This window comes from Salvia splendens, chromosome 18, assembly GCF_004379255.2.
Source record: "Salvia splendens isolate huo1 chromosome 18, SspV2, whole genome shotgun sequence".
Lineage (NCBI taxonomy): Eukaryota > Viridiplantae > Streptophyta > Magnoliopsida > Lamiales > Lamiaceae > Salvia > Salvia splendens.
Genome location: NC_056049.1, coordinates 25,286,742 through 25,313,262, shown reverse-complemented (window position 1 = coordinate 25,313,262; position 26,521 = coordinate 25,286,742). Strand labels below are relative to the sequence as shown.

The 26,521-nt window shown below is 38.5% G+C and overlaps 3 protein-coding genes across 4 annotated transcripts; 1 reads left to right on the top strand and 2 right to left on the bottom strand.

Annotated features, from left to right (window-relative positions):
• Positions 1-11,572: 11,572 nt before the first annotated feature.
• On the bottom strand, positions 11,573-15,074 carry LOC121777801 (exosome complex component RRP43-like). 2 transcript variants are annotated; one of them, XM_042175156.1, is made up of 9 exons: positions 14,898-15,074; positions 14,316-14,461; positions 14,155-14,204; positions 14,009-14,078; positions 13,815-13,920; positions 12,809-12,875; positions 12,637-12,712; positions 12,253-12,551; positions 11,573-11,892 (listed from the first exon to the last, which is right to left on the bottom strand). In XM_042175156.1, the coding sequence occupies exons 2-9, from the start codon at positions 14,443-14,445 to the stop codon at positions 11,809-11,811; spliced, it is 882 nt and encodes a 293-aa protein (XP_042031090.1). In that variant the 5' UTR covers positions 14,446-14,461; positions 14,898-15,074; the 3' UTR covers positions 11,573-11,808. The 2 variants fall into 2 exon arrangements, with proteins under 2 accessions (XP_042031090.1, XP_042031089.1); XM_042175155.1 differs by having other exon boundaries at positions 11,774-11,892; positions 14,286-14,461; positions 14,898-15,072.
• Positions 15,075-15,466: 392 nt separating this feature from the next.
• Positions 15,467-17,241, top strand: LOC121777980 (60S ribosomal protein L35a-3-like). Its single transcript, XM_042175326.1, has 5 exons — positions 15,467-15,614; positions 15,723-15,758; positions 15,847-16,075; positions 16,164-16,206; positions 16,958-17,241. The coding sequence occupies exons 1-4, from the start codon at positions 15,583-15,585 to the stop codon at positions 16,203-16,205; spliced, it is 339 nt and encodes a 112-aa protein (XP_042031260.1). The 5' UTR covers positions 15,467-15,582; the 3' UTR covers position 16,206; positions 16,958-17,241.
• A 1,084-nt stretch (positions 17,242-18,325) lies between these two features.
• Positions 18,326-22,248, bottom strand: LOC121777547. The gene is made up of 12 exons (XM_042174837.1): positions 22,003-22,248; positions 21,650-21,726; positions 21,148-21,223; positions 20,801-20,873; positions 20,672-20,723; positions 20,265-20,326; positions 20,117-20,180; positions 19,604-19,658; positions 19,413-19,499; positions 19,240-19,333; positions 18,642-18,735; positions 18,326-18,569 (listed from the first exon to the last, which is right to left on the bottom strand). Exons 1-11 carry the CDS (start codon positions 22,083-22,085, stop codon positions 18,643-18,645), a joined length of 816 nt encoding a protein of 271 aa, XP_042030771.1. The 5' UTR covers positions 22,086-22,248; the 3' UTR covers positions 18,326-18,569; position 18,642.
• Positions 22,249-26,521: the final 4,273 nt, after the last annotated feature.

Sequence of the window (26,521 nt, the reverse complement as noted above, 5' to 3'; positions counted from 1 at the left end):
CCATCCACTGTGTCCCCCGTCGCTCCCGTCAACACGTCGTCGGACATAACGATGATCTCGACTCCTGGCTTCTCAACCTCTTTCTCAACAGCCCCGTGGGTGTTTGACAACCCATTCGGGACGGTTTCTAGATTCCCCTCGAGTAGATCGGTCAGTTCCACTTTCAGTGGTTCCATTGGATCCTTCATTGGGTCGAGTGTCGGGGCCTTCGGGCACGGCATAGATGTTGGATCCTTCGAGTGCTAGCTCCTTCGGGGGCACCACGAGTGCTGGATCCTCCGGGGTCGGCACGGGTGCTAGCTCCTTCGGGGGCAGCACGGGTGCTGGACCCTCCGGGGTCGGTAAAAGGACTGGATTTTGCACGGGTGTCGTAGGCGCATGTCCCTTCCTATTCAACAAGATTTATAAGTTCCCACTTTCCAAAATACTATTAATTAGCATATGGTAAGTTAGGGTGTCGAACCCACGAAGAACGGTAGCATCCGTTATGTATTTCCACACTTAGAAAGATTTTGGCGATGTCGCCACGCTCTAAATTGGGGGTGGGAACTAAACTACGAAATATAAATAACACTTAAACTAATGTGGGAACTACGAGTGAGAATAAAAAGCATTTGGAAGAAAGCATATAAACCGACACGTAAACTGGGCAAGTAAATAAACTGGGCAACTTAGCAGCAAGATCAGAGCAGTGGCGAGAACTTCGTAAAATAACATTTTCAGGAATAAAATGAACAAGAGGATAGAAATCAGCTTTTGTCACGAAAATTACTAAGTAAAAGAAGCAAAAGAACCAAGTAGAAGGGTGCTAATTAAATTCTAAGTGTTTACACTTAAATGAAAGAGAAGCTATTTTTACTAGAAAATAGACATTTAAAAGGTGGGATCTAAAAGCCTACTTTACTAGCTATCTAAAAGCATATTTAAAAGGTGGGATCTAAAAGGTGGGATCTAAAAGCCTACTAAAAGATGAGTAAAGAAAAGACTAAATGGCTGCTACACACTTACCTATGCTAGAGAAACACAAGATCTACAAGTAAACTACCTAATCATGCATTGAAAACACCAAATTAAAAGCTGAAACTTAAATACTCATTGAAGAAGATAAAGAAAGCTTAAGAACATAGAAACATGGTAAAAGAACACTCAAGAACCGAGCTCATCAAACTATGTAAAATCATACGAAAATGACACCCGGCGACGTGCCGAAAACACACAACACATGGCTGATTTTTTTGAAACTTTTCTAACTCCTTTTCCACGTAATTTAACCATAAACTAACTAAGAAAATACTTGAGAAACTGATTTAAAATCTTGGAAAGAAATTTTAATTAAACAAGAACATAACCAACACTAAACTAAACAACAAGCTAAAACCGGAAATCAAACAAGAGCTAAACTTAAAGCACATTAAATACACAAACACTTAGAGAAATAACAACTTGAAATAAGCTTTTAAAACAAGTCCAACAATAATAACTAAGAGTGAGATTGATGCAAAAGAACTACAAAAGTTAAAAACAAGCAACTAGAGAAAATAAACACTACAACTAAATTACTACTACTTCAACCCATGGTGAACAATGATCTTCGCAGCCTTGAGTTTGAAATCTCTCTTCTTAAGGAAGAGAGAAAAGTTCATAGAGAGATAAATAAAACTAAACTAAACTAAACTAAAGTGAGTGATAAAGTTGTTGGTGTCCTTGGAAGGTTAAGTACTTTTAATACATATATCCAATAAAAGATATTTCCCCTTCTTTTTTACTCCCCAAGGGCTGATATGGGCGTGTTTAGCAAGTGAGAGCTGTCCTTGATAAGTGTGTGGAAGTGGCTTTAACTATTTTCCCGTCGGGTTCAAACTGGCCAGTCCAACAGCTTGGGTAGTTTGGGTCTTTTTTGCCTTCTTTCTTCACTTTCTTCAATTCCTTGTTATTTTTCCCTCTTTCTTGCATGTTTTCCTCTTCGTGCCTTCATTAAGTAGCTTCCGAACTTAATGATCCATTCCCTGCCAAAATATCATCTTCTCATGCAAATATTCAACTAATAAGTGCGAAAAGTGATCAAATCCGAGTGACGAAAACTAGTCTATCAGTCGGCACGGGTGCTGGATCCATCGGGGTCGGCACGGGTGTTGGATCCTTCGGGGTCGGCACAAATGCGGGGGCCTCCATGCTCCACGCAACTATGGTGGTACTATGTCCCACCCAATTGTTAGCTCCTACGGGGGCAACGGATTTGGTCCTTTCCATGGGACAAGCTCGGCACCAATGGCACCAAGGATGATGCCACCCGTCGAGAAGCCATCGAAGTTCACGGGAACGGATTTCAAGAGATGGCAACAGAAAATATTGTTCTACCTAACAACGTTGGGCGTCGTGAACTTCTTCAAGGAGAACGAGCCAACCCCGCCAAGCGAGGACGAGGCACGTGTCGAGATGTACGTCGAGTATGACGCTTGGCGCAAAGGAGACTATCTTTGTAAAAACTTTATTTTAAGTGCTTTAGATGATAGTCTCTACAACATGTATTGCATTATTCCCACATCAAAACAAGTGTGGGAAATGCTAGATAAGAAGTATCGTAGTGATGATGCGGGTACTAAGAAATTTGTAATAGCCAAGTACTTGGACTACAAAATGGTCGACTCCCGACCAATAATGGACCAAGTGCAAGAGTTCCAGCTCATCATTCACGACCTCACCGCCGAAGGAATGGCCCTGCCTGAAGCTTTCACGGCGAGCACGGTCATTGAAAAACTTCCACTCGACTAGAAGGACTTCAAGAGCTACCTTAAGCATAAGCGAAAGGAGATGAATCTTGAAGACTTGATCGTAAAGCTGCGCATCGAGTCAGACGTGCTCAAACGCGATGAATTGGCTAAGGGCCATGGCCCAAATGTTGCAAAGGCCAATCTGTTGGAGCGTGGTGGTCCCTCCAACAAACGCTCCCGTCCAATTGCAAAGGACAAGGGCAAGAAGAAGCAGCCTGCGAGGAAGGTTGAAGGCAACTACTACAACTGTGGCAAACCTGGCCACTTTTCCAAGGACTGCTGCAAGCTGAAGAAAAAGTCGGCTGCCCACGTTGTTGAAAAAGAGTTCAAGGACTGGGATGAAAGTGACATTGTTGCTGTGGTCACGGAAGAAGTCAACCTTGTTGATAACAAAGGTGGCTGGTATATCGACACTGGAGCTATTGCCCACGTTTGTGCCGATAAGAGCAAGTTCGTCTCCTACACTGCAGTTGAAGGGAGGAAGATCAATATGGGGAATCAAGCCTCGTCTCAAGTCCTCGGCATTGGAGACGTGATTCTCATGATGACGCCCGGCGTCATCATCACTTTGAAGGATGTGTTGCACGTCCCGGACATCCGCAAGAACCTAGTGTCAGGATCAATACTAGTGAATACGTGGTTTAAACTTGTATTTGAATCTGATAGGTTTTCTTTGTACAAGTTTGGAAAGTCACTTGGAAAAGGCTTTGTAACCGACGGACTTTTCAAGCTTAGTGTAGATGTACGCCATGTCCCTAAGCCGTTGGCTAATAATAAGAATGCATCTACTTCTTCTTACTTGGCTGATTGTTCTAACTTGTGGCACAATAGATTGGGACATGTAAATCCAAATGTCATTAAAAGATTAGTAAGTTTAGATTTACTAAAGGCAAATGAAGTAGAAACTCAAAACAAATGTGAAACAAGTCTTGAGGCGAAAATAGCTAAGTTACCGTTTCATTCGGTTGAACGGAACACAAAACCCCTTGAATTAATTCACACGGACGTATGTGACTTAAAATTGGTGCAAACGAGAGGTGGTAAAAAATACTTTATAACATTCATAGATGATTGCACACGATATTGTTATGTCTATCTTTTAAGAAGTAAAGACAAAGCAATAGAAGCGTTCAAAAATTATAAGAACGAAGTCGAGAATCAACTTGGATGTAAAATCAAAATGATTCGAAGTGATAGAGGGGGTGAATACGTAGCCCCGTTTGAGGAATTATGCAACGCAAGTGGTATAATTCACCAAATGACTGCACCATATTCACCACAATCTAATGGTGTTGCAGAACGCAAGAATCGAACTCTCAAAGAGATGATGAATGCTTTACTAATCAGTTCGGGGATGCCCCAGAACATGTGGGGGGAATCTGTTTTGACAGCCAACTACATCCTAAACAAAATCCCACGCAAAGGTAAGGACGTTACTCCTTATGAGCTGTGGAAGGGAAGGAAGCCATCCTACAAATACCTCAAATTGTGGGGGTGTTTGGCTAAGGTAATGGTTCCTCCGCCTAAAGAAGTTACAATCGGTCCTAAAACGGTTGATTGTTTCTTTATTGGGTATGCACTTAATAGTAGTGCATATCGATTCGTTGTCCACAAGTCTGAAATACCGATTGTGACCGTGGGAACAACAATCGAGTCAAGAAATGTTGTATTTCTTGAAAATATATTTCCTCGCAAAGACAAGGAAAATATTGCACCCAATTCTGAGACGAGAATTGAGGATGAAGCCACTAGTTCTAAATCAGTTGATGAAGAGCCTGAATCGCGCAAGCGAACAAGGCATGATCCAAACGATGCGGTACTAAGACGTGGTAGCAGGGTCAAAACACCAAAGACATTTGGTCCTGACTATATTGCATTTATGTTGGATGAAGAACCAACATCGATAAAAGTAGCCTTTGCTGGGCCAGAAGGGTTGCATTGGAAAGAAGCTGTTCAAAGAGAAATTGATTCAATTTTGCTAAACCACGCATGGGTGTTGGTTGATCTACCTGAAGGTGCTAAACCTTTAGGATGCAAATGGGTCCTTAAAAGAGAGTTTAAGGCCGATGGAACAGTGGACAAGTATAAAGCTAGACTGGTAGTCAAAGGCTTTAAACAAAATGAAGGGTATGATTTCTTCGATACCTACTCACCTGTAACGAGGATTACATCAATTCGAGTGCTTCTCGCGATTGCTGTTGTACACAGTCTTGAGATTTATCAAATGGATGTTAAGTCTGCGTTTCTAAATGGTGACCTTGAAGATGAAATCTATATGGAACAACCTGAAGGTTTTGTAGTACCTGGACAAGAGAAAAAGGTATGCAAGCTGGTTAAATCCCTCTATGGATTGAAACAAGCGCCGTTGTAGTGGCACTTGAAATTTGATAACGTGATATTATCAAATGGATTTAAAATCAACGAATGTGACAAATGTGTCTACATTAAGAACACTGATAATGGATACGTTATAGTGTGTCTCTACGTTGATGATATGTTAATCATGGGTAGTAACACCCAAGTGATTAGCGACACGAAAGCCATGTTAAAGAGAAACTTCGACATGAAGGGTATGGGTCTAGCCGATGTAATTCTTGGAATGAAAATTCTAAGAACATATGAAGGAATCACATTAACACAATCTCATTATGTTGAGAAAGTATTAAAGAGGTTCAATGCCTATGATGGCATCCCGGCTAAGACACCTATAGAGCTCAATGTTCACTTGAGCAAGAACCGGGGTTAGCCCGTTGCACAAGAAGATTATGCACGGGTCATTGGATGCATTATGTATCATACTAATTGCACTCGACCTGATATTGCTTGTGCCGTGAACAAGTTGAGTCGTTATACGAGCAATCCAAGCAAAGAGCATTGGAAAGCTCTAGTAAGAGTTTTGAGGTATCTCAAGTATACTCAAAATCATGGGCTACACTTTTCAAGATACCCCCGGTACTTGAAGGGTATTGCGATGCAAATTGGATATCCGATAACAAAGACTCACTTTCAACAAGTGGATATGTCTTTACTATTGGGGGTGGTGCTGTCTCGTGGAAATCCACGAAACAGACATGTATAGCCCGATCCACTATGGAATCTGAATTCATAGCTTTAGATAAAGCCACGGAAGAAGCCGAATGGCTTAAAAACTTCCTTGAAGATATTCCATGTTGGTCAAAGCCTGTGCCTCCAGTGTTAACTCACTGTGATAGCCAAGCCGCTATTGGGAGGGCAAACAATGGCTTGTACAATGGTAAGTCTCGACACATTCGTCGACGACATAATACCATGAGACATTTGATCACAACAGGGGTGATTACAATTGACTACGTGAAGTCATTGGATAATCTAGCGGATCCGCTAACCAAAGGGTTAAATCGTGATCAAATGAATAAATTGCTAGAGGGAATGGGTTTGAAATCCACAAACTAAAGAATTGTCATAGTGGTAACCCAACCATGATGACTGGAGATCCCAAGAACTTGGTTCAATAAGAAAACTAAGCTATGAGAGTGCGTATGAAACACTCATCTATATCTATTCCCTAGAGAGCAATAGAGTGTTGTAAAACTTGCCTAGTGGTGAGGTTAAGTCTATGACTTTTAATGATCCCTAAAGGATCTCGTTGAGATGAAGTTCTCAAGGAGACCGAGTATGGCAAGATACTTAACGAGGAATCACCTATGTAAGTGTGAAGTGGGGTCGCTTCAAACAATTCACTTATAAATCCAAATAGGTGTCCAAGGCCTGAAATGGACACAAAAACGTGAGAACGGATGAGGTTGAGGTGTTTAAGTGTTAATATCATTGTCTCGGTGCACGCCGTGGAGGAATAGTTCAAAGCATCACGCTACTAGTCCGCTTGTGTATCCGATGGTGTTGACTATGGATGGTTTTTTTTTTTTTTTTTTTTTTTCTCAAACACCATCACGGCGAGGGGTTAAGGCGGACCCCCAACCTGTCTATATCAAAAACACCAAAAGACTTATGCTTACCTATTGACTATGGATGGTTCAAAGCTAAATACTTACCTATCCTTATGCTTACATACCTCTTGAGGGTTGAGCTTGTGTCTGCATACATACACATTTGGCAATTTCCACTCATGTGGGGGTTTGTTGGAATCGTGCTTGGTCAAATGATTTTTGACTAATAATAAATATTATAAGAAATTTAATTTTGTAAAATTAAATGCAATAACGTCGATCTACGTTCCGAGTAGAAGACCATAGTATATTCATTTTCTCAAATCCAATTCCCGGTGAGTGAGAAATAATATATTAAAGTTAGTCACAATAATGCTAGAAATGAGCTATGTGAAAAGACTAAGGGATTAATTAACTAGGTGTTAATTATCCCACATCGGGGATTATAAACTTCCTTGATGAAGTATTTAATCAGATGAATTATCATGTGTAATAATTATCGTGGAATAAGACGGGTGACAGAGCCCACACGCGTGCACCGGGTGCCTGGTGCCTGGTGCCTTGGATCTTGGCAATTGGTCTTTGGGTGGTCTTTGGGTTGTTCTTTGGAGGTGGTCGTTGAGTGTGGTTCGAGCCCCGCTTGTTCTTTTTAGACCACCTCAAACTCCACGCTATCCCCGACGGGTCCTGGTCCACGTCATGGTCCCGCTGGACCCCGACGCATGACAGGAGACAAAAGGTTCCCGCTGGACCCCGACGCACAACGGGAGACAAAAGGTTCCCGCTGGACCCCGACGCATAACGGGAGACAAAAGGTCCCCGATGGACCCCGACGGTCCATGGTGTATCCCGTCGTGTAGTATGTCCAGGTGCGTCGTGTCTCTTCAGCTCCCACTGGCTAGTGCGCCAGTCAATAACCCCCGGCGGTTACAGTCAAGCCATCATGGCACACATAATGGTTATTGACTCCATCAATGACGTGCAGGTGGACTTGGCCTACATCCATTGCTTTCTACACAGAACATACACAAGCATTCTTGCATACACGCTCTCTCCCTCTTTGCATAGTCTTCCCGTAGAAGCTCTGCCCCCGCCTTACTCCCATTCGCCGGAGCTCTGCTGCTAGCGGTGTTGCTACTTCAAAGACGAAGCCGTTTTATCTTTGGGGACGACACGCCAAACCGTGAGCACTACCGGAGCGTATCTCGTCTTGTGGAAAGAGGATTCCTCGACTCGGCTTACCACTTTCCACAAGTTTTTCGTGTAATTTTTTGTTTCAGTTGTTTCCGTGTAATTTCCTTATTTTTATTTCCGTGTATTTTTCGCCCGGCAAGATTTGTATATCTCATTACCACAACAGATACGCCTCCCCTATACTTCGGATGCACACGCACCTCCTGCCAAACATTGAGGTACTTGAACGGTTTGTAGTGTTGGGATTGGTAGGTCGCCAACGCGGCACTGATGATGTCGACCTCGCTTCTGCCGCTCCCCGCCGACCGCTCTTCCTGGAGATAATACCCCTGGAACTTTTAGATTTCTTCGTTGGCTCTGTATATGGCATTGCGCACCATAATCTCGTTGCGCTCTATTGTTCCAGCCGGCCGGTTTTGATTGTAGCGGCGACAGACGCGCCATAAAAATGGTCCCTGGATTGGTTCGTGTCAATCTCCGGATCTTTGAGATAGACAAAAACGCTTTGAATAATTGATCCATCTCCCCCGGAGTGTACGGGGTGCGGACACCACGAGTAGGAAGATGAGGAGTTTGAGAGCTGCTGCTCCCCCCCCCCCCCGCTCTAGGTACGGGTGGTTCGGGTGCCCACCTGTATTGCCCATTCGGGGCATCTTGGTCATCCACCTGGTAAGGCCGATAGCCATCCGGAGCTTGCTAACTTTGGGTTTGAGGAAGGGCCAAAAATTCCTTTTCCGGACTAGGAAATGGTTGCGAGCCGAACCATTCGTGGTTCCAACCGCGGGAGTCGGAGGGGTGATCGCCGGAGCCGGACATTTTTTTGTCGTAAAAGTGAAATAAAGATTGAAAATTGTAAGAATGAAAATGAGAGAATTTAGATGAGAATTGTGTAGTGAGGTGTGAAATTTTTTGTGTGAAAGTGAGGGTATTTATAGATGAAAATGTGAATTTTTTGGGAAAAAAATTGAAAAATAAATTAAAAGTATGGAGAAAACGGATATAATTTTTTGGGAATTGGGAAAATATATTTTTTTTTATTATTTTTAATCGGATTTTTTAATTAAAATCTGATTTTTTATAAAAAAGAAAAAGAAATTCCAACGGCATTGCCGTTGGCTAATCAGGCGTTGACACATGTGCTGTTCGCTGGCACGGACGTGCTCGATGCATCGAGCAGCGCTGCGCTAGCGGCAAGAGTGCAGCGGCCAGCAGATGCTCCAAGGAGTATTGAACAGGGTTTAACAAATTCGGTCTATGTATGGGGTCCGCACTAGTACTATCTATTCTTTTATCACCAACAAGTTGCAATTCAAAATAATATGATATTGTATCTATTCTTCTACCTCCACATTATTAGTCTATTACTCTATTTTCATTTCTTATCAACTTGTATCATCTCTACACATTAGAGCATCTGCAACAGTGGACGGACGGCGTTGCGCTCGCGCCGCTGGCACGTTCGCCGCTTTTCTACCACTTTTTATTAATTTTTTTCCCCAAAAATACACATTTTCATCTATAAATACCCTCACTTTCACACCCAAAAATTCACACCACATTCTCTCATTTCCATTCTCATCTACATTCTCTCATTTCCATTCTCATCTACATTCTCTCATCTCCATTTCTTCCACACGTACAACATAACAATGTCCGGCCAAGGCGATCACCCTCCGGGCTCTCACGGTTGGAACCCCGATTGGTTCGGTTCACAACCGTTTCCTAGTCTGGAAACGGAATATTCAGCCCCTCCTCAAACCCAAAGTTCAGGCGTTCCGGGTGGCTACCGGCCATACCCAATCGACGACCAAGATGCCCCCGAAGGGCGATACGGGTGGACACCCGAGCCTAGAGCGAGGTCGACCGCCCCCTCCCTAACTCCGACTCCTCCTACTTGCGGTGTCCGCACACTGTACTCGCCGGCAGAGATGGAGCAATTGTTCAAGGCGTATTTGTCAATCTCTGAAGATCCGGAGGTTGGCACGAACCAATCTGGCGATCACTTTTGGTGGCGCATCTGTCGCCGGTACAATGAAAACCGGCCGGAGGGAACAATCGAGCGCAACGAGAGTATGGTGCGCAACGCCATCTACCGAGCCAACGAAGAAATTAACAAGTTCCACGGGTATTACCTCCAGGAAGAGCGGTCGGCGGGGAGCAGCCGAAGCGAGGTCGACATCATCAGTTCTGCCATGTCGACCTACCAATCCATGAACTACAAGGCGTTCAGGTACCTCAACATTTGGCAGGAGACGCGGTCGCATTCGAAGTATAGGGGAGGCGTAACATCCTCCTTTAGCGGCTCCTCCAAACGGTCAAGGTCGGTATCTCTATCAGACTCCGGCTCCGAAGACGTGGTTAGCCAACTCGCCGGAGCTAACTTGGGTAGCCCCGACGCCAGCCCGAGCGGTTCCCAACGCCGACCGCAAGGAAGGAAGAAGGGGGCGGCAAACCGCCGTCGCGCCGCGACTCCATCTGGCGATGCTCCCGACCCCGCTCCCTTTCTCGTTCCCTATGCGCCACCTCCACCCCCACCAACTCGTTGTAGACCCTTTTGGCCCAACTCAATATGGCCGATAGGTCAACTATGACCCCCTCGCAACTTCGATCGCACGAGGCCATGATATTGGGCCTCCAAAAACAATTAGGGGTAGTGCCGCCGGATGAGTAGTCTTCCACGGGGATATTTTTAGCTTTAATTATGTAATTTTTAATTTTTAGTATTTTAATTATGTAATTTTTAATTTTTAGGATTTTAATTATGTAATTTTTATTTTTTAGGATTTTAATTATGTCTTTTTTATTTTATTTGTAATTTGTAATATTATTTCGGTTTTTTTAATGAATTTTAATGTTATGGAAATGTTTTTATTTAAAATGAATTGTGCTCGTCCTTGCGGAAGAGCATAGCTGTGGGTGTTGTGCTCTTGCCTAAGAGCAGGCAGGAATAGTGGCGCCGGGCCCACAACCATGCTCGTTGGCAAGAGCACGGTTGTGGGTGTTCTTAGACTTGTCAAATATTCAATCATTGTCCAAGTATCCCAATCCTCGATCGTTTAAACTTGATGGCTGCATTGTGACTCTCATGTATTGTGGTATGTTTTGTTAGACGGTGGCCGGAAAGGAGACCTCGTCGGTGGTTGATGTTGGGCTCGCTACACCTCAATGAACTCAAGATTATGTACATTGGTCACCAATGCAAATAAAGCATTGTGCGAAATCAAACAGGATGGTTGTGGTGCTTTGTGCAAGACAACTGGTTGACCTTAATACTTTCTCCGTTTCACCTAAATTGAGTCAAAACTTTTGGGCACATACATTCATTTTCTATATATTCATTTTTGAATTGTGGAATTTGCTAACATATTTAAAATACATAGTTCATATCTCTTAATATCAGACATGAGATTGCGACATTTGCTGCCCTTCAAAAAGTTGAATGTACATATCTTCTCTATTCCTCTGATATAATTACACTTAAATAGGGAAAACCAAGAAATCCTTGAAACATATAACATTAATACATAATTTCTGCTAATTTTTGGTATTTAAAATCATACTAGTTCTCATTTCTTAGTGAGAGATTGATTTATAGGTGGTGTTAGATTTGCTAGATAAGCAATTTGTCTGTAAACTTGCATCAAAATAAACAAAACATTAAAACTAAGCTTTAAGGTGCAATTTGCCTGGAAACATATAACATTCCCACCATCAGATTCATCACAAACAGTGTAAAGAAGTTCATAGAACTTCACAGCGAAAATCACTTCATTGTATCGTATGAACTCATTTCTAATCTCAGGTTACTAATTTCTCTTCTACAGCTACAACAAAAAAAACATACAGAAAAAAGCAAAATATATCAAAACTCAGAATTTTTTAAAAATATAGAAAACTACAATCCAGTTCAGCAAATCTCAGTCAACTTCCATATCAGAAATTGCTTCACCCAAGATCTGCTGAAGTTCTTTCACTCGTTTCCGTGCTAATACTATGCAATCCTGCAGGCAACAACATTTCTTATTTAGAAATGTAAGTCCAACTATTGCAATAAGCATTGCTACATGAACAAATATTAAGATTAAACAAGCTTGATAGATTAAATAAATATCAAGCTTAAACATGCTGGATAGATTGGTCCAGACAATGACAAGTCGAACAGGGATCTTCTACATATACATGCATGTTTGTCATTGCAAACTGGAAACTGCTGTCAGAAAGAAATGATCTTAATTTACACGGCATCAATGCTGGAACTGTCAGATCTTTTAGCACCATCAGTAAGTTTTTTCATCCAAATGATAATATTCTGATATAAAAGTGAAGAAATCACAGGAGGAGAAAAAGAAGGAAAAATTCACCTGGATTGATGATGTGCTTGCTAGACCTGGTCCACCTGGTTTATTGAGAGACGCAAGCTGATAGTTAGTATCCAGCACAACTGTCAGGTACGTTTCCATGATGGACTCTTCCTCAGAGGTTGGATCTGCTAGAATGTAGTTCTTGTGAAGTATGCATGTTAAGGAGAACGGCTGACTGCTCATCTTAAGCTTTATCTTCTCCTTGTTGACAGGTTCCTTTTCCTTCATTGATCCACCGTTCTCCTCAGACACAAGAACTATTCTCCCGTCATCATTGAGAGAGACTACAGGAATTTGCACTGCAATGTGGAGTTACTTTAGAATGTTGAGAATCAAAGAGAGGAAGGTAGACTTTATTGAGTGCAGTCTCCAGGCATAACTTACAATGTGAGAAGGCAGCCACCGCGGAAAGCAATGCTGCATCAAAAAGGGCGCCATCAGCATCCAAACAGTATATGTCCTGCAAGAGTCAATTCTTATGGTGTTAGGTGGTGATAGTCAAGGCATGAAACCAAAATTCAGCTGGTGAAGAAATGAATAATTAAATATATTTTACCAGATAGGCCATCCAAGCAGCCTTGCCGCTGACCAAGCATAACTCTTTGAGATCAATCATGCCAGACCTATACAATTTAGACAGTGAGTAGCACAACAAAACTAGAGATTTTGATGTTATGAAACATATGTTGACTTTTCAGTTAAAAGAAAATACTGTCCCCCAATATAATGCTGAAAGAATAAATCTGCCACTGGGAGGAATTAAAACCGAAGAAGAATGCACAGCAAGAGAAAATATCAACATAGGGTTTTAAAATTGTGTTTGCTAAGTAACTAAATATCCCATAACACATGGAGCTTCAGTTGAGACAAGGCCACTTTGGGGTATTTCCCAGAGTGAATGTTAAAAAATGATGGCCATGTTAGAGATACTTACCTACTTTTCTTTAATTTCTTCCTTTTAACCCAGAGATGCAATGAATTTTAACTAAAGTAGACAAAACAGGCTGCTGCTGCATCTCTAAGAAAAAAAATATGAATTCCTAGAAAGCTAATTTTTTAATACTAACATTAATTGTAATTCTATGGAACAATTATTGTACTCCATGTCAAAAGGAAAATCTGCATTAAGTTGAAACAAATGAGGGAATTAAAAAATACTAAGCACATGATGCACGGCTGATGACATGGCAACACATAATCATACAGATTACAACCTATCAAAATATGAACCTAACAAAAATAACCATACATACTTTAGAAACCCATAGATCATTAGGCATCATTCAAAACGTACGTGCAAATGTTACTGATTAACATATCATTCTAAATGCTCTTTTTTTAATCAAGAGTCGAGACAGAATTGAATGCTACAACTTAAGTTCTCATGTTGTAGTTGTTATGATAACAAAAATACATATATGATCATAACAACTATAGAGTATAATCAATTTTGTGTGCATTGAGTGTATTTGCACAGTGAGCACAAAATGAATATTTAAATGCTCAAAAAACAAATCATGCTTGAATTAATGATGCCAAAATAGTGTCATGTGAACTCTTGCCTCAAGATGGTGTCAGATAATTGCTTAGATATCACTGGAGCCACCTCTGCAGGCTTGCCGGGGCGAATTAGTGGAGAACAAATCGGAGGCATGTGAAAGTCAATGGCTGCAAAGAATAAGTAGTATTAATATACTGACATTACTAGACAATAAGAACATTTCAAATGCGTTAATCTAATACAGAAATATTTTACCTATGCATCCTTCATCAGGTGCCTCTACAGTTGGAGTCATGACTTCCAATTTAATGGCAGCCAACATAGTCTGAGGATAATGTGAACTTTTAGTCAGTGCTTACAAAGAACACAAATAGTTTAATCCCTAAGAAGCACACACTTACAGTGCATCCTATCTTTGCTAGAGCTGATCCATTAGCAGATGCAACAGCTCCTATACTTTCAAATGTTGGATATTCAGCAATCAGTTATCAGTAATATAACAAACAAGAGGTAAGAAAACAGTGTGACAAACCAAAACTAAGCGAAGTGTCTCTAGCTCTACCAAGGGGACGCCCATCTGGCCTTATAGATTCAAGGAGATGTCGTTCGTGAAAACGTAGAGGAAAAAGACGTCGAAAAGCATCAAGTTCCATCTCTGATGATAAATCATTGGTTCCACTCGCAGCAGCCATGTTCTTAGTTGTTAATCTGTAAAACAAAATTGTAAGCATTACTGTATGATTTGAATAATTGAATGAGAACAAACACATTATAGAATCAGTAATCGACGTACATAACACCACAAATAAACAATTGCTCTACCACATTGTTCAAGTGTTCACTTACACGTATCCTCTAAGCAATGAACAGAAAATGCAAATGCTTAAAACCGGAAATATAATGCAATACAGAAACCATCTGAATCGGTTGTATTTTAAAATTAAAATTCACGAAACCAGCTTTTCTACTTTAGCCACTTTAACAGCTAGAATTCAAAAGTAGACTCCGAATTCTGGGGAGTTATACTCACATTTTCCTACAAATAAGAAGATATAAACATAAAATGGTCTTATACATTACTCGATTCCCACTCTGTTTCATTTCCCGGTTTCCTTACAAAATCACATTAACAAAGATACGTCACCTATATTATGATTATAAGCGATCAACGACCGCGTCGGAAAGTACTTTTGGCAGAGCGGCGGCGGGAATTGTAGCGGAGGGCGACCGGAAAGAGTTGTTGGAGCGGAGCTGCTCTGGACTGGGGTATTTAGGTTTTGTCTGATAAATTAAAATTGGATGTAGTATTTTTTTGTAATTAACTTGGGCCCATTATAATTGCATTGCAATTTGAGAGTTTTATAATGAATTAGGCCATTTAATTAATTGTTTTCATTTATTCCGTTTTATAAAACAATTTTATATTATTTCATAGAGTTTATGTCTTTATATGTGAAAAAATGTGATACATATAATCTTAAAATATCTCTTAATACAAGAAAATGATGTCTGCATATAAAATACTACTCCCCCTTGTTCGTTATTAGAAGTCCGGTTACTTTTCTGTATATAATAATAAATAATTAAAATGTAGAAATAGTAAAGATAAGAAAGTGAATAATATAAGAAAGAGTAGTGACTATGGCCATTGACATTATTATTCGTAAATATATTGAGCCCGCACTCCAACAACCCAAAATCGACCCAATATTCGGCCCACGAAGCATTTTTCACTACCTATAAACCTCAATCTAGGGCTCTCTCTTAGCATTTTGGACTCTCTCACACACTCGCAGCCATCGGCCGAAGCTAGCTTTCAGTCAGCGACAATGGTGAAAGGCCGCCAGGGGGAGCGTGTCAGGTTATCTCTCCATGTGTGCCTAATTCTGTCTGAATCCAACATCGATTACTAGCTCAATTTTGATTTATGTTCTAAACTTTTCTGGCTGTTTGGATCGTTTTAACGCAGGCTATACGTCCGTGGGACTATATTGGGGTACAAGAGGTAAGACTTAGCTACAATTTTGTGTTCGGTTGATGTGTTGATGGAGAAAAATAGGTGATTCAGTGTGTGTGTTGTGTGAATTATATAGGTCGAAGTCGAATCAGTACCCAAACACGTCGTTGATTCAGATTGAGGGCGTCAACACTCAAGAGGAAGTGGCGTGGTACCTCGGGAAGCGCATGGCATACATTTACAAAGCGAAGGTGAAGAAGAACAGTTCCCACTACCGTTGCATTTGGGGAAAGGTTACGCGGCCGCATGGTAACAGCGGTGTTGTCCGCGCCAAGTTCAAGTCCAATCTTCCCCCAAAATCTATGGTGCGTTTATCTTTCAATTCATTGTTTTCGCTGTTCATGTTGATGGTTTAAGTATGCGTGATGACTGTCAACTCTGTTTGTTAAACAGGGTGCTAGAGTGAGGGTGATGATGTATCCTAGCAACATTTAAGGTACTAAACTTATTTTTAGCTCTTTTTTGTTGTATTACTTATGTCGGTAAGATTGTGTTTAGCATTATAGCCATGATTTGAATAGTAGAGTTTCACTGAACTAGCATGTAAGTTATCGAGAATCATCATGACAGTTTTGAGCATATTTTGGTTTTGAGTTATGAGCTCTAGTTTAAGCCTTTATTGCACTTTGATATTAAGTTGTTCCTCTTTCAATTTGAGCAACTGTTTGTATCAATTTGGTTGCATATTCATTTACAAAATAAAACTGTAGTTTAAGATATATAGTATAAATGAGTAGACACTCATAAATCCAAGTACATGATTCAACCTAAATTTTATGCACAAACTACTTTTCCTTTGTATGGAGCAAGATTCTCCTCCATACAGACACACATTACAAAAAAGTTCAGTATAATCCTCACTTCTCAGACAGAAACAGATTAGAAAGGCTTCAGAATATGGAATTGAGTGAGAGCTGTTCTTGTACTATTATTTTCATTTATTTTTATCTAATTTTGTTATGTGCTTATTTAGAGATGATTCAACCTATCTGCACAGACTGCTTTTCCTTTATATGGAGCAAGATTCAATCCTCTCACACAGACACCTTAGAAAAAGATTCAGAACAATCCTCGCACACACATACACATTTGAAAAGGAGTCAGACTAATGAGCTGCATGAGAGCCAATCTTGTATTATGCGGAGTATTAATTTCTTTGTACCTAATTTTATGTGCTTGTTTTGCAGAGGTATCTTTATTCGCATTTTGGAGAAGTCAAGTTGACACCCTGGTGGCATTTTTGCAAGTAGTAAAAGTTTTGTACCATTGCTAATCAAGTTGTCGTTAGAGTTTCACCTTGTTCTGTTTTACTTCTACTACACTATTAAATAGAGATTTTTCAGTGTTCCCTACTTTTTGTCATTCGCAAATGCAAACATTCAGTGAAGCTACTTTTGATGCTTTCAGTGTCGGACTTTTGTGGTCATGTTAGGGAAGCTTTGATATTTATAATCTGAAGTAATTTCTGATATTTATCTTTATCAAGATATATTTGATACTCCCTCTATTCCACCGTAATCGAGTCATTTCATTTTGTTTTGGAAATAATAATAATAAATAGTTATCTACATTATTATCTCTTTTACTTTTCTATTTTTCTGCTTTAATTATTTATTATTATTTTTCTAAAATGAGTGTAAAAAATGACTCAACTACCGCTACCGCGGAATGGAAGGGAGTATAAAATTGGGATAGTTTGTATTTATAAATAAAAAGTTTTTAAGTATTTTAATTTATTTTGTAATTGTCGCATTGTGGTCAAAATCAAATTGATGTGGTAAAAGACATCGTTTTGTATAAACAATAGTAGGTTATTTAATCAACGTTTAAAACGCAGTCATTAATATTATATGCATTATTTTGATTCATGAAAAGTTTTGTTTTTCATATCAATTTTTTATTTTGATTCGTGAAAAATTGTGATTTAAATATCATCATACCAAATTAGATCTATTTAATCATATACTACTATTATTAATTCTATATTATCCCAAATTAAACTACTTATATACTAGTATTAACTCTATACTGTAAACATCCCCTATTAATTCATCTATTATAAATTTATCAACAATAAATCATATGAACGGACAAATAATTTGCTTAGTACTATAGTAATTAACTAAGACACGAGCATATTTATATTAGATCTCACAAAAAAAGCAATTTCATTTATTGGCGCAATAATTGCAATATTAGTAACGTTTTGTGACTTCCAAATTCTAACCAATTTGCACCACGGAAGTACTACCAGATTTATCAGAGTCGCAGAAAAGAAATAGTTGTCTCATAAAATAAAAGCTTTTATCAAAATTTTACTCTTTTTCTTATTGAAAAATAAACATAAATTTTACTCTTAATTGTACCTTTCATAAGCGTCATATTTGAAGTTAATTTCTCCACTAATTCGTACACATTTGATCAATGTACGAGATGAAATTATACAGATAGAGAAAATTTTAAATTATTAACCAAAAATTAGAATTTTAAAATAAAAATATCAACAATGTTCTTTGTTGAACGAATAATTAGTATTCATGGTCGCATATAAACAATGCGTGCAAAGATTATAACAATAAAAATACAAATCGAAAACTAGAGATGATTACAGTATATTATTCAAAATTTTGGACTATATTATACATTGAAACTCTTTCAAGGGATAGGGTAATGAAAGAACCTAATGATAAGCCACATATCCCTGTTAAAAGTAGGAGAAAAACAACTAATCTACAACCATTTATAGCTTGCTGTTCTTCCTCTTGTATGATGATTGTCTAAATGGATACTATATGTTCGCTGCAGAAGTAAATAGAATTGTCATCACGCTCTTAAGAGACAGACACAGAGAGAGGGGCGTTACAAACCAACCTTATGCACAGGGGCAAAGCCTCCTTGTGTGACTGTGAGAGCCGTCGCAGGAAAGTGTAGATTGTCTTTCCGTGTACAAGCATGCTCCGGGGTTCTAAATACATAAAATGTGAAGAAAGAGAAGTTAATAAACGATGCAACCATATGTTAATTATTAATATATAGATTCTGTGCAGCTACTTTATAGATTCGGAGCAATTGCACTCAGCAAATACTGTTATTTACTTGTAGATTCAGTGCAAGAGTTTTCCTAGTTCTCATTACTCACAATAAGAAGTTTTTACTTGAACCAAACACTACATATATGTAGGCATTTATTGTTACTAAGAAAGAATAACTGGCATCCAATATGTGAGATCATCACAATCAACGTAGAAATTTGAGTTGTAGGTTGGCAGATTTTTTTGTACATATTGAGGCTTCTCTATCACTCTATAATTGGGTTGAGTTGTAGGTTGGCAGATTTTTTTGTACATATTGAGGCTTCTCTATCACTCTATAATTGGGTGATGAGAACGACTTAAAAGCATCACCAATATCAATGCATGGATTAACTATATGCAGAGATGGTTCAGTAAATTTGAAATTGCAAGCGTACCAGATATGTCGGAGCATCATCGACTACTTCAGCTGGTTGGTCAGCTCCGACGCTTGACAAACAGGCACCTTTGCAGCTCATGTATTTTTTTATTCTAATTGTTATACAAGAAAATAATTCAGAGACGAGCAATGCTATCAAGAAAAGCTTGCACTGAACGTAAGAACGCTTACACTTGACAGTTATTAAGTAGAGAGAGCTTGTTGGGCACACAAGATTTTCCATTAGACTTGCAGACGGAGTCACAAGATCCTCCTTGTCTAAGTATGTGTATGGAAATAACAGAAATCCATTAGCATATGCTATCTTTTAGGTTCTTCTATGATTTGAAAACATAAATCGACCAACATCAGGATATTTTTACCTTCCAACAATGACATTGATGCCGGCTAGTATTTCCAGCTGTGTGCTTGATGATTCTGTCATTGAAATACTATTAAGCATAGGTCAATTTAGTTTCTGAGAACTTTCACATTTAACAATGATATATAAAAGAAGCATAAATTGCATCAGTGATAACTGCAGCAATAGTTTGGCCCGAAAAAAGGAGGGTTGTGCTACAAGTCTACAAGTGTGGGTATCGTCTGAAACTGAGAAAATTTCAAGCCAGAAGTCGGAAATCTCTGCTCATGAGGCAATTTTTATACGCAGAAATAGTATAAGACAGTGAACGAAATCAAATGCATGTCTTTTTGAAATCTGTTTCTCTATATGCCCAAATGGGAAAAGATTTATTGAATCTTTAGGTATATACTTAACAGTTTCTATAACAGAACCTATAAGAACAAGTAAATCAACTCTTCCATTGAAGTCATAACACAATATTAATGTTCTGACGTATACACTACTACACTAGGCAAGGACATGATGCACTAACCTGATGAATTAGTTGGTATGGAAAAACAATGATGAAATTCACTCATATATGCATTTTCATGAACCTGAAAGATCAGAAAACCACATCGAATCCCAGTCAAAATGCCGTAATATAAGTGAAGAAATAGTTTCATGTAAAGAGTGCATACCACGCTCTCAGAATTATGGCGACACCTCCCAGCACAATAATCAAAAATATTTCCATAGATTCCTGTCAAACAAAGACCAAATATAACATCATCATGGCAGTGAATAGATCATGAGGTCAAATAATTATTCTTGCATGAGAAAGCTACAGAACTCATCATAAAATGCATCCAAAACATTGAGAAATTTATATCAGAGTTTGCCACTGGGAAAGGAGCCATTACGCCGATCAGCTGATCTCAAACTTTTTCAAATCAAACTTCAAACATATAGTATAACTTAAAAGATAGCCATTCAGAATCATATCAACAGACCTAGCTTAAGATCATTACCAACTTAGAAGAACCCTACAGCAAAGATGAACAAATTTTTTGCATTTAAATCGCTATTTAATAGGAGTAGAGTTTACCAGCAGTCACGGGCTTTGCTATTTGGACGCTTGAAGCCAGTTCCTTATTAATCTAGAGAACAAGTAGACAGCGTAGCAGAGTGAGAAAGAATAGTTATTTAGGTATGCAAAAAATCAGGATGAAATTACCATCTGCGGATGCAAGCAGCAGGAAACACAGAATTCATACGAGTTGCAACATTGAGAAACTATATTGCACCCCCTGCAAGTAATCACAATGAAAATAAACAAGGTATAAAATGACTAGGAATAGAAATTGCAAATTGGCACTCCCACTCCACCATTCCAAATGTTTGATTTCAACTTGTACTCTATTTTTAAAGCAGACGGCAAATACTTTCAACTTAATATTTTCAGACTTGTGATTAAATTTGTAGTATTATTTTTATGTCACTGTAACATCAGTAACCTATACAATTGAATTTGAAGAGCAAGAAAATGAAAAAAGAAAAAATGACTTAAGAGAGATAACTCACTGACAAGAGAACTGATCTCCTCTTCCTGGACAACAACGAGACCGTGGGTCAACTGAGAATGCATCACATACATAACCTGCAGAAAATGAGAAACCGTGAAGACTATATTTGGTGATCATAAGGCTTTGACAAATTATGGTCCCTTTGACCAAGCAGACTCGGGAAAGCCTCAAATTACCTAATTTCTGTGTCCTTTTTTCAAGATAGAATTTGTTAAATTTAAAAAGTTATGTGTGAATCTAGAGATCTTTTAAGAAACTTCTTATTCTCCAAAAAAACAGACTCAGTTAGTTTCCTAGACGACAATCTCTTCAATCCACTAATGGTTTAGTACAATCAAGCAAGCAAAAAGGCAAAAAATGTTCACTTGTTCTATACATGAGAATTTATCTGATACTTATTCTAGTATTTACAAACATCATAATCAAGAATTAAAAATATCGCACAGGCTAGCTACATATAAAAATATCCACATCCATTTTTACTCAAGAAATTAAATTACCATTATCATCAGCGAGGTAGAATCTTCCTTGCACCGTGGTTTTACAATGCCGTTTCAGCTGAAAGCTCACATCCTTCCTGCAACCGTGTAACTACAAATCAACCTCATTTAACCAAAATTAACAGAAGTAAACCTAAAACTACAATAACACTAGAATTAATTTAAAAAATAAAACAATCTTGAAAAAATTGGCTTAGTAAAGATCCAAATCCGTAGCAAGATAATAAATTAATCGAAATTTATACAGCTAGCGTAGCCTGAATACAATTCATCCAGCTAAAAAAGTTTATCACGCTACAGTTACCAAGACCCCTGAAATCGATAAAATTATACGAGAATCGAAAGCGTAATACCTGATGGCCTTAGCTGATGGAGAAAATTGAAGAATAAATAGAGATAGTAAAATGATAGTAAAGCTCCGATGATGAGCAACCATGGGAATAATAAGCTGTGGGGCGGATCGATGCTGTGGAATTAAGAGAGCAAAAATGGGAAAGTTTTCATTGTGGTCGACGCTGAGTTGCAGGAATGCCGAATTGCCTGATGCATTTTTAGGTGCTCGACTTTCTTTGTAGAAATTTATATTTTTTTCTCTTTTCTTTTTCTGTTGAGAAATTTGAATCAAGAAAATGCGGAATAGTAGTATAATTTGTCAATTTCATAGACCAAACTTATTGTTTTATTTTAATTATATCATTAGTTACCATTTTAAATTATTGAAGTGCTTACACTTCTAATTTCTTGTCAAAAAATAATACTAATATCAAATTTCTAATTTAATCACTTTCAGAATTTATCCAATTTTTTAATATACAAATTTTCATGATAAATTGACACGTGGATCAAAAAAATTAGAAAATACTGTTATGTTTTATCTTTGCAAGAAAAACAATAGTACTGTTTCGAAATTATTAGAGGCAGAGTGTAAGATATTTGGGCCTTGAAAAGTTAAATTGAATAAAAACAATATTTATAGCCCTTGATCTATCTGACCCAACTAATTAACACACAATTAGCACTAATTTTATTAATGAGCTCATATTTTTATCTGTTAAGTAAAAATCTTATAATTACGTGAAAAATAAGACTAATTTTATTAATGAGCTTATGTTAGAAGTTAGAACAACAACAACAACGAGACAGTTACATAATTTATCTAAATTTTCTCTTGAAAATTAAAATCTTATCATTACATGGAAAATGAGACTAATTTTATTTATGAGCACATATAAGACCAATAACCACAAGACAATTAACTAAATTTCTCTTTGGAATTAATATTTTATCATTACATGGGAAATTATTGTTGGTCCAAAACGAACAAAGCAAAATAAGCAGGGAATTGAAATCTTTTTTTTTAACAACAGGGAATTAAAATTCATATATTGTGAATGAGAAAATATCTACTACTCCGTATTACTACTACTAATATGGAATATAAAATGGAGTATGAGATTTTCTACTTCATCATCATGAAGATACAGGCTGAATATTTCATCCAACAAAATCACTTGATTAAAGTTGCTTAGAAGATACTATGTGAATTTCACCTTGATAACTCCCACACACAAAACTCGCTTCCCTTAGCTTGCTGCAAATTTAAGTAGGACTCGATTTGACGCCAATCAAGAAGTGTAGGCTCCTTCATTTATACCAAACCTTTTATATACACGACACACAACTTATCTAACTTTTGATCCAAGGAAGATACCAAGATGTCAATCAGTTGGGATAGATGTCTGATGTCCGACGGAAAAATTCTATTTTTGGTAATGCATGTTAATGGAATTCCATTTTAATAAAGGGTTTTAGTTGTATTCCGACTTAGGGAGTGACGCATAACCATTATGCGTCGTTAAAAGAGAGACGCATAACCATCATGCGTCTTTATTTAGTAACGCATAAGCATTATGCGTCTTTAAAGACGCAACACAATTGTGCGTCTTTCTTAAATGACGCATAACACTTATGCGTCTTTTCCTAACGACGCATAACACTTATGCGTCTTTTCCTAGCGACGCATAACACTTATGCGTCTTCCGTCGGGTTTTAAAACAGGCAGAAGGCTTCGCAGCACAGAGCAGAAGCAGCGAACCAAGCGAACAAACCTGCAGAAATCGTCTAGGGTCGACTTCATCCGACGAATCCCAGCAATTTCCGGCGAATTTCCATCATTTTCAAACATATTCCGATAATTGTTCTTCAATTTGGCTAAATACATCTTTTATTGCGTAATTTGTGCAGGTTTTCCGTAATTTAGAAAAATTAGGGTTTATGAAGAAATTGATGGATTTTTGGTCGATTTTTGTTGTTTTGTTGCCTATTTGTGTATTTCATATGCATATAATTCAATTGGTAGATGTAAGTGATTCAGTTTTTGTAATTGCACCCCTTTTGTTGCCTATTTGAATCTTGATTATGTTTTCAAATTGGAATATAGCTTGCCGTTTTCAATTGAAGTTGCAATTTAGTTAGATTGTTGAGTTTTTATGATAAAAATTGAATCTTGGTTATGTTTTACAATATATTTCAAAAAAAATTGGGTGAATGTTTTGAAGTAGATGGCATCTGCAAGTTCCGAAGAACAGTTATGTTATGGACCTAAGGATCCATCATTACTCTTTCATCAAAACGAACACATTTCAGCCTCATTGTTGGCAAATGGCACAACAAATATTTTGAGAGTTCGTAGGACGGAGAGTAAGGTTTGGGCAGTGCCAATACATGAAAATGTGAAGTATTGGCTTGATATATGGGGTTTCAAAGGCGTGTTGGAATGTGAAAGGCCGATGAGGATGGACAACGAGCTTATACTGCCTTGATCGAGCGCTGGAGGCCTGAGACACACTGTTTCCACCTACCAGTTGGAGAAGTTACCGTAACCTTACAGGATGTGCAAAGCATGTGGGGTTTGAGAGCAGACGGTCGTGTTTTCACTGGCCGTGACTACCCTATCGGATATGAAGATTGACCCAGTAAGTGTCGAGATGTGTTGGGATGGATACCTGACGCAGAAACAGAAACAAAGCAGGGCGGTTTGTTAATGACATCTCTTATCCACCAAGCGACGATACCTTTGGGTGATGGGCTGCATGATTATGCATACATCCAAATAGCACGTATACACGCTCTGATATTGTTATGGGGGCTTATTATACCAGACACCACAGGGTGCAAGGTCCCTTTTATGTGGTTAAATGTCTTTGACGATCCGGAAGAAGTGTCTACTATCATTTGGGGTAGTGCTGCTTTAGCATTTATGTATCATTATTTGTGCGAGGCTTCTGTAGGCAGGCAGAAAAGAGATGTGGGTGGACCTATGGTTCTTTTGCAGCTGTGGGCGTGGGAAAGAATGCCCACATTGAGGCCATCCTTTTTTATATCGCCTATGCACACGCCGTATACCCCGTGTGGAGCCAAGTAATGTATTTTTTACATTAACTCACTTAATTATGTATTTTCTTGGTAACTTTTGACATTAATATTATGTATAGGTGGCACGGAGTTACTGAAATTGGAAATGCTCCACGACATTCAGTAGCTCATTATCGTGATCAATTATCACTGATTCGTCCTGGCTAGGTGAAATTTATTTTTGTTGTTTTAGTTAATGAATTTACTATAGTATGAAATTAATTGTGATTTTTATATTATTTTTTTGTAGTTTCTGTGGACACCGTATGCAGATTGTATCATGCCCGATTACTGCATTGATTCGACTGCATCATTTCTGTACGACACTTATTTGGTGTGCTGGTCATTTGTCGAGGCACACGAGGCTGGACGCAAACATCACACTTTCATCATTGCAAATCACAGAACATGTATAACTCATACCGGAAGCAAAGACTATACATTGTCTCCATAATAATTCAATTGTGTGTTGGTTCATATCTATTCTCATCGCATCACAGATCATTGCTACCAATTCAGAATAAGAAACACATGAATTTAATATGATGGAGCTCCTCGCACGAGGTGGTTCATAACCAATACCCATATGTGGTAGTTGAACTACTCTACCACCCCAATACAAGCTCACAAATACTTGCATGATTTCTGCATAAAAAACATTTCAAAAAACTAACAATTATGGACATTTTTCCTACAAGCCCTAATTTAATAAATTGGGTAAAACTAACAAATGAAAGCAAAATAAACATGAATAATGATGAATGTACCTAAATTGAAGAACAATTACCGGATCTTATGGAGAAAACGTTGGAAATCGCCGGAAATCACCGGAAATCGCCTACACCCGAGAGAGGAATTGAAAGTGTATTATGTGCGCTGCTTCTGCCTTCCATGGTCTGTTAAACCTGACTGAAAGACGCATATGCGTCTTTATCGACGCATAATGGTTGTGCGCCATTATCCAAAGACGCATAAGAGTTATGCGTTTTATTAATAAAAACGCATAATGGTTATGCGTCACTCCCTAAGTCGAAAGACAACTACACTCTTTCATTAAAATGGAATTTTATTACTAGTAAAAAAATAGAAAGAACTCTATGTCCGATCCCACAGGTATTGTTTTTTGGTCCATCAATGATTAGTTCAGTTTCAGAAACTTTATCTTCAAATCTCATCTTCTGGTCTTCAAATGTCTTCTTCCCCGATATATAGCCACCTCACAGCTGCAATTGAAGCAGACTCTTGGGACTTGGTGGGAAACATTTTCGTTTAAATGTAAAAATTTGAAAAACGAAATAGGAGTAGCAAATACTAGTGGAGTAGTAAGTACTCATTCTACGCCAAAGGCCAAAAGCAACATAAATAATTTTTGAACAGCCGGCCTTTTCAAGCTAAACGTTTGTTTTAGATCCGTTATCAACGGTCTCTCTCTCCTTTTCACCAAGACCTTTTTATAAT

Excerpts from the sequence above, each read along its gene's own strand:
- LOC121777980 (XM_042175326.1), top strand. The coding sequence starts at position 15,583 with ATGGTGAAAGGCCGCCAGGGGGAGCGTGTCAG. Across the intron at positions 15,615-15,722 it reads CGCCAGGGGGAGCGTGTCAG|GCTATACGTCCGTGGGACTA; the intron begins GTTATCTCTCCA and ends GTTTTAACGCAG. Across the intron at positions 16,076-16,163 it reads ATCTTCCCCCAAAATCTATG|GGTGCTAGAGTGAGGGTGAT; the intron begins GTGCGTTTATCT and ends TTTGTTAAACAG.
- LOC121777547 (XM_042174837.1), bottom strand. The coding sequence starts at position 22,085 with ATGGTTGCTCATCATCGGAGCTTTACTATCATTTTACTATCTCTATTT. Across the intron at positions 21,224-21,649 it reads CTACCTCGCTGATGATAATG|GTTATGTATGTGATGCATTC; the intron begins GTAATTTAATTT and ends CATTTTCTGCAG. Across the intron at positions 20,874-21,147 it reads GGAGATCAGTTCTCTTGTCA|GGGGTGCAATATAGTTTCTC; the intron begins GTGAGTTATCTC and ends GATTACTTGCAG.
- LOC121777801 (XM_042175155.1), bottom strand. The coding sequence starts at position 14,445 with ATGGCTGCTGCGAGTGGAACCAATGATTTATCATCAGAGATGGAACTT. Across the intron at positions 13,921-14,008 it reads ACCTGATGAAGGATGCATAG|CCATTGACTTTCACATGCCT; the intron begins GTAAAATATTTC and ends TATTCTTTGCAG. Across the intron at positions 12,552-12,636 it reads GGTGGCTGCCTTCTCACATT|TGCAAATTCCTGTAGTCTCT; the intron begins GTAAGTTATGCC and ends TCCACATTGCAG.